General features: G+C 29.3%; 1 protein-coding gene across 1 annotated transcript; it reads left to right on the top strand.

The window, feature by feature from the left end:
• The first annotated feature begins 966 nt into the window (after positions 1 to 966).
• LOC107445873 (ribonuclease kappa-B-like) lies at positions 967 to 9,266 on the top strand. Its single transcript, XM_087163489.1, has 2 exons — positions 967 to 1,443; positions 9,062 to 9,266. Exon 1 carries the CDS (start codon positions 1,108 to 1,110, stop codon positions 1,420 to 1,422), a length of 315 nt encoding a protein of 104 aa, XP_087019615.1. The 5' UTR covers positions 967 to 1,107; the 3' UTR covers positions 1,423 to 1,443; positions 9,062 to 9,266.
• Positions 9,267 to 10,607: the final 1,341 nt, after the last annotated feature.

Raw genomic sequence — 10,607 nt, 5'->3', positions numbered from 1 at the left:
AAGAATACCTATAACAAAAAAAAAAACACATTTATTATTTATCAAAACATTTTGGTTTATAATTAACAATCTTCCTTTCTTTCATGTTTGCCCATTTTACAAATGCTTCTTGAAAGTTAAATGCACTTTCAGGGCCCTCAATATTAATCATTAATAATCTAGCCATTTTTGTTGATCGCTATGCTTCATCTCGTTTGATCACGTTTTTTTCGTGAACGCTAGCGTCATGGTTCTTCTTGCGAAAGATATTTAAATTTTTTCTCCTTGTCTGATCAAGTTTTTTTCATGGATGTTAGCGTCATGGTTTTTCGCGGAAGCTTTTTTTTAAATGGAATTTAGTAAAATCCTTTAGCAAAAATGCGAAAATGCTTTGTTGAATTTTAGCATTTTTGAGGGGTCTTTTCGCATTTTGCGAAAAAAGCTACCGTAGCGGAAACCCTGATACACACACACACAAAAATAATCTTTATAATTAACAACAAAAATTCTTGCTTTAAATAAAAACACAGATCCGACAATAATGCTAAGAAAAGTGATGAAAATGATACCTGCAATTTTACTGATTTCAAGTAGTGAGGTAGCTGCAATATGCAATGCTAGCCAGTAAAAATGTCGACACCAAGAGCTATTTTATATTAATTCAGCAAGCGGTGCAATACTAATGTCCAGTATCTAGAAATTACTTTGCATGAATAAAAATATTGTAGTAAAAAATATGTATTTCCTAGCGTATTCGTTACATCTTTCCAACTCAAACGCTTCCGCCATTTTCTCACACTCAAAAATCGGGCATCCAAGCTCTTGGCGATAGAATTCGTTTGGCAATCACCCATTTCATCTGATTGCCAAAGTTTAGGGTTATAAAACGGCTGGCATTCAAGACAGTGCATAAAAGGAACATACCGTACTTGCAAGAGCGTGTTGCAGAGATTTAAAACTACGAAAGTCGTAAATGTAACTGTTATCCGCATTCATTGTCACGGGATCGAAGCAAGAAAAACAGAACTAACGTAACTTATTCTGTTTGTTATTTTATTAATTAGAGAAGTATTTTATTCATTAAAGAATACTATTCTTGCTTTTTTTACATTCTAGTCATAGTACAAGATGGTTTCTCTCAGATTTTGTGGTCCCAAATTGTCGATATGCTGCTCCATTTTAAGTGTATGGGGTATTATTATGTTAGTTTTATTGGGTATATTTCTGGGTGTAAACAGTGTAGCATTTGCTGAGGATCTGCCTTTAGAAACAGTTATCGAAGATGTTTTGAATAAAGGAAAAGATTTTCCGACAGAGATGAAGAGAGTGTATACCCAAGCTTCTTACAACTGTTTGATTGCTGCTTGCCTCTATGTCTTGAGTCTGTGTCTTTCTGTGTGGCAGTATTATTTAAATCGTCGTGCCGTCAGTTCCACCACGTAATTCTGAATAAGTTATAATTAAGTGAGTTTATTTCTTCGCATTTTTATAAATATATTTGTATCCCTCAATTTTTATTATTAGTGTTAAAAAGAGATAAGTTTTATGATGTGTGAGTTGGAATTCTTTTTAGGTAATTTGCTGTTAAGTTTAAGAGATTTTATCATTAGAGTTAATCAATTATTTTTTAAAGAAAGTTATTTGCTTTTTGAAACATTAAATTATAAGCTGGTACAGTGCCCCCCCCCCATTCTATGAATAAGTTGACTAATTTAATAAGTTGTTACTTCAGATCCTTATTTAAATTAATGAAGTGGCCTCACAAAGGAGATCTCGAGCTGAGATTTCCATATTGTGGTCTCTGGCAGAATAATTGCTAAGTCTTTGCGAAGAAAAAAAAAACATCACAGAAAGGGATCTACTCTTAAATATTTCCATATCGTGATCTGTCTCGCCAACTACAATTGCCCAAAATGCCAAACAGATTTTAAACTTGAAATTTTTTTTAAAAAAAACATGTAGATATTTGCCCCAGGGTTGGCAGGTTTTTGACATGCGACTGTTTTTGACGGTTTAAACCATGGTTTATACCGTCACGTCAAAAACCTCACTGTCAAATATGTCACAAATGTCAAAAACCTATATTCATATGTGAAATTTAATTAATACATAAAATTTATATATTTTTTATAAAGGATAGTGTTTCTAAATATGTTCTAGAAAAAATAAATTTAAAATTTTGAAGAAACACTTATATTTTGAATAGTAACCAATGTGCATATAGGAGCAATGTGTAATATAGGAGCAAATGAACTAGACTATTGAATTTCGAATTAAATTTCTACTTTCATAATTTTCATTTTGATTACGTAGTGTGATGCATGTTCTAATTTTTAAAATTATGTATTTAATTAGGATAAATAAAAAATTTCCATAATTGTTTAAATATTTCATGGATCAGTGACTGTAATGTTCTTCTGTTTAGTTTGACTTAGACTTTTGTGATAAGTTGTTAGTTTTTCAGAAAAATCAGTAATTCTGAATTTTAAATCTTCAATTTTTTTTTAATTCATAGTTAACATAAGACAATACAAATTTAAGTGCTTTTTGTTAAATACACAGAGTAGTTAGTGTCGCTTTACAGTATATTCAGCCTATGTATATACTGTAAAGCGACAGTATATTCAGCCTTTACAGTATATTCATTTACTATGCTGAAAATTTAGTTTATCCAAATACTTGTGAATTTTATTTTGCTGAATACTATATAGTTTTGTTGAATATCTAAATATTCAGCTGTTGAATAATTACTTCTTGCTTTCAAGATATACATTATTTGTATTCTTAATACAAGTGGAGAAAAAAAAATTTAGAGATAAAAATTGTTTTAAAATAATAAGTGTAATAATTATAAATAAATATAATAAACAATATGAATTATATTTATCATTATTCATAAATATAACTACTTTTAAATTCAAATTAACATACTGGACAATAAAGATATTCGGTAAAACATAAAAAAAAAAAAAATTAATAGACTTTTATCAAGTTTGTATTTATACAACATAACTTGTAAGTTCTTTATAAATATTAGTTATATGTTCCTTATATGTCAAAAATGCATAGTAATAAACTTTTAATTTTCTTAAATATAAAAAAAAAAATTTTTTTTCAATATATAAATATTTAAACAATTTTTGTGCAAAATTTTTCTGCACATGCATTTGAATATAAATTTCTGAGATTTAAAATATTGTTATTTTACCTTATTTTAATTAAAAAATATTTTAAAACCTGCTGATTACCTATAGTATAATTAAATTTCAATATAATGCATGCAGTGTTTTCACTACAGCGCGAGAACGCGAGAATCTCGCATATTTTTTTATATTCTCACATTAAAAAATGATTACCGCGAGAAATTCGCGCATTCTATAAACCAATTTCAAAATTCGCGAATTTCTCGCATTTTGAAAAAAATTTCTCATTTGCGCCATTTAGAATAAAATCCGTTGCACTTTTCTTCCTGGATATTTTATTATTTTCAACAACTGTCCCATTATCTAGTTTCCCTATTTACCAGTATTATTCAGAATCTTTAAGAACAACAGAACACCATCCTTCCGGACCACGGAACCTCTTTCAGAACGCATTTCTCTGCAACCACGTGTTTACCGTAGGTAAGGTTTCTTCATGTAAGACGTTCAAATTTTTTGCACATTAATGTAAGATGGATAAATACCTTGTAAAGCCAATATCTTCGATTCCGAAACGGACAAATGAAAATGAAACAAATGTGGGTAGAAACGATCAAAACGAAACAAATACGCATTAGACCAACCTAATGAGAATAGCTGATATTTTCCATATGATGATGCAGCAACAATATTCAATGCTTTAAAAATTAGAAGATGTTAAAAATGCATTATAATTAAAGAAAGGATTTTTATTTAATATTTTTTTTTGAAATCTCACTTAACTTTTTGAAATCTCACCCTGTTTTTGAGAAAGGGTGAGAAATTCTCACCCATTTTTTTTCTGAGAGAAAAACACTGGCATGGCAACTGTTGGTAGTTTTGAAGTTTATATATTTTCTTGGCAAACTTCAGCTTTCGACAGTTTAAACCAGTATTATACCCTTGTCATGTCAAAAACCCAACCCTGATTTGCCCAGATGTGGCTACAAGAACTACCTTTCAAGTTAGTGCCTGTCTCTGATGTTTTGTATTTTTATTTTCGTTTCTTTCGGGCCAGTGTCCGAAAGTTGCCAAGACTTGGCGATAATTCTGCCGCAGATCGCAATACAGATATATCTCCAACATCAGGGGTCTGTCTAGGTTTTTCTTAAAAGTACCTATTTTGTGAAAATTTTGACATAATTTGTGAAAAATTAAAAATTATATTAAAAAGTCAACACTAAAACATGGTAAAAATATAGATTTATCGTTTCTTAAGGGAGACAAAAATAAAATTTTAAGAAAAAGTATTTTGTGAAAATACCGTTTTTCCTAAAGTTGAATTTGTGAAACTACCGTTTTACCTAAAATTGAATTTGTGAAGGTACCGCTAAACGGTAGTAAATTCGGCCTGGACAGACCCCTGAACATGTACATGTTTTTTTTTTTTTCAAGTTTGAAATCTATTCGGCACCTTGGCGATTGTAGTTGGCGCGACGAATCATGGTATGGAAATTTACCCAATCTCCACTGCAGAGGAGTAAAGTTTGAAGCCTTGTCTTCCGATTGCAAATATTTCTGTAGTGTGATTTGTTACGACAACGACAATCGCCAAAGTGCTAAATAGATTTTAAACTTGCAAATTTTTTTAAAAAAACAATATGTGGATGTTTCCTTGGGGTGGTTGCAAGTTGTTCCCTTTCTGTGAGGTTTTCATTTTAGTTTCTCACAAACCGCTGTCAAGAAGTTGTTAAGACTTGCCAATTATTCCGCTACCGATCCCAATATGGAAATCTCTCCCCTTCGGTTAATCGTCAGGGATGTTTCCCAGACCATCAATAATAGCCCATTTTACAGCTTCATAGTACAAGATAAATAAAGTATCTACCTACTTATCATATAAGATGGTTGATTTTAAAAACCGTAATATCTACACTTAGAAGAAAAAAAATCAAATTCACTAAAATTTAAATTGATAACTGCATTTTATTTTATTTTTACTAAATCTACATTAAACATTTTAATTATAGATAAGCTACATTTTTTAAAAATTTACAAAAGGGTTTTAAAATATTAACATATCTGTTTGATTAACAAAGGAGATGTTTCTGCATCCATTTCTGTTCGTGCCAACTACAATCGCGCGGTGCTAAAGGATTTTAAACTTGCAAAAATCTTTAACAAGTGTGTTGAGTGTTTGTGACCTGGAGCGGCTATGAGTTATATTATGCTAGTTGGCTCTGTTCTAGGATGTTTCTCTCAAGCCACTGTAAATCCTTAAAACATGCCTATAATGAAATCTTCCTTTAGTAAGAATTAATGATTCCACATGGTACATAGTATAAAACAGGGGTGATTGTATTCCGGGTTTTTCCTTTAATTCTTCTGTGTTTAAAACTAGAAGCACGGCGTGTGATTTTTCCTCAAAAATTGATAGTATTGTGTCTCAAGAGACTTCTGTGAATCAAAGATTATATTATGATGATGTTTTGAAACTTATGCAATATCCTGTTACCGAGACATTTACATACATGTGATTCCTCTGCCAATTTTATTCTTTTGGTCTGGCTGGTGTTTGCCATTTTGAATATTTAGAACAGTGCAGGAATCTGCTAATATCACGAATCTTATTCGCACGATTTTAATATTAAGCATTGATTTTAGTATTTTCCTGATTAAAAAGATACCGTTAGTATTCACTCAAATTTAAAATTGTTCATCATAATTCCCATTTACTCAATATAAAAATCTAATATTGCGATTTGTAGCACACAATAAATATTGAATCTTATTTTGTACCATAATTTTTTTTATTAACTTTTTTTTTATTTAACTTTCGGTTTTTGCTTAAACCCTATAAATTTTCTTTAATTAAAATATTTAGTTCAAATTTGTAGTACCTATTAAAATATATATATATGTATTTTTTATTTTTTTGTACACTTTTATTCTGTTAGCAGTAGTTATTTTTTTATCTTAAATTTTATTTCTTCTCCTATTATTTACAGGGGTCTGCCTATGTTTTTCTGAGAGATACCTATTTTGTGAAAATGTAGACATAATTTGTGAAAATTAAAACTTATGTTAAAAAATCAACACAATAATATGGATTTATCATTTCTTACGAGACAATAATAAACTTTTAAGAAAAAGTATTTTGTGAAACTACTGTTTTTCTTAAAGTTAAATTTGTTAAGGTACCGCTAAGCGGTAGTAAATTTGGCTTGGGCAGACCCCTGATTTAAGTATATATGTAAATGTATAAACTAAAATTAATGTATCCAGTTGAAAATAATCCTAACAAAGTAAATATTGATAAGTTATCAGAATTAATTATTTAGTTTATTCCTAATACCTAATTAATATAATTTTTCCAGTGTATAAACTATTATCTAAACAGTGCATTAATTTTTTTAAATGGAATAAGTAAACTAGCAACACATAATTTATTATATGTAAGAGTACATATTTATTTATAAAAATAAGACTTAATCCATTAAAAATTAAGATATAGGTAAATAGATTTTCATTTCGGATAAAAGTAAAATAAGAATAGAGTTTTTTTCTTTTTTTCCTATATATGAAGGGAAGCTTTCAACTTTCTTTTACTATATAAAATTTTATATGTTTTCATTTAAGCTTATACGGGCTAAACAATTGTACTGGTCATTTTTGGAGTTTGATTACTTTCTGTTCTTTTCAGTTTTTTGGAAAAAAAAACATATACTTTTTCCAAGAGAAATCGTAACTCTGGTTAAGAATCTGATCTAATTGTACAAATATTTTCAAAAAAATTTAATCCAAATTATAGAAAGAGAAAAACTTATGCAGATAGCTCATCATATTAATTTTAAGTATATAACTGGATAACATAAGAAAAATCTTTAAAGAATGAAGGAATAAAATTAAAGTTTAATAATTATCAATAACTAAATAAATGGGAAGTGACATTTCATCTAGTTAAGAAAGCAACTTTCTCCTAAAAAAAAAAAAAAAATAAATAAATAAAAAAAAAAGAAGGCAGTGTTTTTAAGGGATGGCTTATTTTCACAAAAAATTGCAAGGAGGGTGCATTCATAGGGATCTAAGGGATGCTGCTCTTTTGAAAATGCTTATGGAGGACACTGATAACATTGTATTAAAATATCAGGAAATGTTTGGATCGAATGTATGGTGTTAACTGGTGAAAAAAAAGACAGAAAAGAAACTTATATTTACTATGAAATACAGTACACTCTCGATTATCTGTGTGCGGAATATCGGGTTTGTGGATTAACCGTGCTCATTCCGGAGTCACACAAAAAATGTAAAGAGAAACATTTTCAAGATTTAAAAAATTTGATTCATGAAGTTATAACACTACCAAATTTTTGGAAACAATATTCGTTATTGGATTGCAGTATATGGAATATCAGCAACATGGTCAAAGGTAAAATCATCTACGCTATCACGATCTTGGAGAAAGATCATACCGCTTGATGAACAATCCTCTTCAGATGTTCAAGTAAAATATGATAACAGTATTCTTGAACAAGCAAAAGAAATCTAAGGTTTCAAAATTCTTGATGAAGAAAATTTAGAAGATTGGTTTCAAAATGATGCATGTTAGCCTGGCTTCCAGTATTTGACTGATGAAGACATCGTTATGTTGTTAAATCAAATAGTGATGATAGTAACTGATGCAGAAGATGTAGTAAATGAATGAAATACAATTTCTCATTCTACTGCTCTGTGGAAGCTTTATTAGATTATATGGGAGGATTTGATTACGGTAACATTACTGCGGTTCGTAAAATATGTGTATCGATATATGGCGAAGACACATTACACATTTTTTAAAAAGGAAAGTTCCTAGTTTGATGTTATGCATGCAAATGTCAGTAATTTATATATTTTTTGTACTGATATCTAATTTTTCTTTAACAAAAGGAGTTTTCGGATTATCCGTGTTTTTCGATTGTTTGTGTGACCTGTCCCGGTGATTAACCCGGATAATCGGGAGTGCACTGTATACACGCATAAATTGTATCAAAAAGTGATTATATAATTGATCGATTTGACTCGTGTGTCATAAGAACATTGTAGTTAAAGTAACAGAATTTTATTTTATTTTATAACCATCGTCGAACAGCCGACCCAATTTTTTGGGTTTACGACTGCTAATGTTAAATTCCGTATCCTTGTAATTTTGAACCCATTCCAGAAGACAAGGAAACTCCTGGATCAGTACCCCCAGAGGTTTGACTTGTTATGGGAACTTGGAGGACTTTGTGACTCAACAGATTTAACATGCATCAATCATCATTTACTACACGGGGAATCTTCGGCCGGCGGGGATCAAACCCACGACCTCTTGAACATGGACCTAGTATCCTACTAATCAGGCTATCTCCGCCAAAGTAACAGAACTGTCAAAATCATTTGGAGAAACATTTCAATAATGGCAAAGGTTACTCTCTACATAATTCTCTCCATACAGTTTTTATATAATTCAATAATCCTAGCAATATTTTTTAAAAATTCTCTCGTATGAACCACCACTTTACTCGACTCACTCCACTTCTCTGCCACATAGGGGGTGGTAAGTAAAATGTGATGATACATTTCAGTTTATGATTTAATATTAATATGTTTAGGTCATTCTTGCATATTGAGTATTATTTTCAAAAGAGCAAACAAGTGTATTTGTATGTATATAAACTTATATATTCTTTATTCTTGAACATTGAGACAAAACTAAAAATACCATTTCGTGAAAAAAGTATGTAGCTATCAGAACATTAACTAATTTTAGGTCAGAAATCCCCTTACCCAAATTTGATACGATTACGTACTTATATAAATGCAACTGTTCTCCAGTGTTATCTTCTTGAATAATGATAAGAATGTAAAAATTAGAAGAATATTTCATTAATAAATATTGCAAGTAAAATTATTAAATAGTTTAATTTTCTCTTTTACAGATTTGATGTTACGTAAAAAGGTTGGTGTTTATTGATAGAAAAGTCTAGACTGAAGTTACTCAAAATTGGGAATAAGTTTGTAGAGGAAATATTTCAGGAGGGCAAATGGAATGATTTTTAATGTGTATAATTTTTTAATAAATTCGGATAAATTGTACCTCTTGTAACTAATGTTTAATTTATAAAGTCAACTATATTTCAGATTATATATTGTCTACAGTGAATTATATTACATTTTTAAAGATTATAAGTTCATTTTCCTTTTGAAATTGTCATTGTAAAGTTTTATGTAGTTTCGTCTGCCTCATTTTCCCATCATAATTCTAAGGTATCTTTCTATAACTATAGTCATTATGTTACTATTGTAGAACTTATTGTAAGAATAGATGAACGAACATTTTTTAAAGCATTTAAATCTTTTGCTTTAAAAATAAACTTTAATTTATTGTGTTCGAGAAGCTTTTTGAAAAAAGAAGAGTTTTAAGATACAAAGATTTGTAAACAGTTTTACAATGTTTGTAAATGTACTTGAGATGATTTTTTTAAAAATTCACTAAATTATCATTTAATTAGTTCTTACACTAAGCTCTTTAATGAAATAGAGTAATTTAACTTTGTCTAAGTTTGCTAGTGAAAAAATTGCATGAAGTTAACCGTAGTATCAAAATTTAAGGAGTAAACCGCAGCTCTATCTTCATTAATTTTAATTTCCGTGTGATTCTGTGCACAGTCAAAGATTATTATTATAATAAATTCAGCCTAATCTAATAGATATACATAGAAAAATTTGCAAGTTTTTAAAAATTATGCATGTTCTTTCAACTTACTTTGAATGCACAATTATGCTAAAAAGAAAAAGAGGAATAAATCATTATATAGTATGAGCCTGTAGACAACCAGCAGAAGAAAAATTAATTTTTTTTCCGTACCTTTCAGTTTTTTTTTTTCCCACACTGCTTTATAATTTTTAATATAAACAAGTTTCGAGATGTTTTAAAAAGGAGTTGATGTTTTAAAAGTAATTTTTCTTTACTTTTTTCTATGGATAATTTGAGATGAAAAATAATCTGAAGGTATTGTGATAATCTGCATCACCTGCTGCCATATTGGAGGGTTTCTGTTACCTTGAAGTTAACAGATTTTCTTTTGTATTCCTTTCTTCAACTAACTTGTTGAATTTACCTATACAATGCATTCCTCTTTTGTGTCAGAAATTTTTCAAACTTTTTCTTTTTAATAAATTGTTTTATTAGGACAAGTATATCTGATATTTTTTTTCTTCGTGTGAATGAAGGGGTTAATTATATATATATATATTTATATTTGTATTTATAGTGAAGCCTTGTTTTTTTTTCACTTTTTACTTCCTGTATTGCAAACCGATGTCAGTCCATTGCGGTTTCTTTCTCTTTTTTTTTCTTCAATTCATTGCCATTGAAATATAGATCTAAAACTTATTAAATTTGTTTTAGTTTGATTTAATGCTATGACTATAAAAAAATAACAAGTTTGAGAATCGCTTCAACGAAGTAAAAGAAATACCTAC

This window comes from Parasteatoda tepidariorum, chromosome 5 (genome assembly GCF_982258835.1).
Source record: "Parasteatoda tepidariorum strain Cologne lab strain chromosome 5, Ptep-v5.0, whole genome shotgun sequence".
In the NCBI taxonomy this organism is placed as follows: Eukaryota; Metazoa; Arthropoda; class Arachnida; order Araneae; family Theridiidae; genus Parasteatoda; species Parasteatoda tepidariorum.
This window is presented reverse-complemented; position numbering and strand designations above follow the sequence as displayed.

What these genes read in the sequence shown, in the direction of transcription:
- LOC107445873 (XM_087163489.1), top strand. Translation starts at nt 1,108, where the DNA reads ATGGTTTCTCTCAGATTTTGTGGTCCCAAATTGTCGATATGCTGCTCC.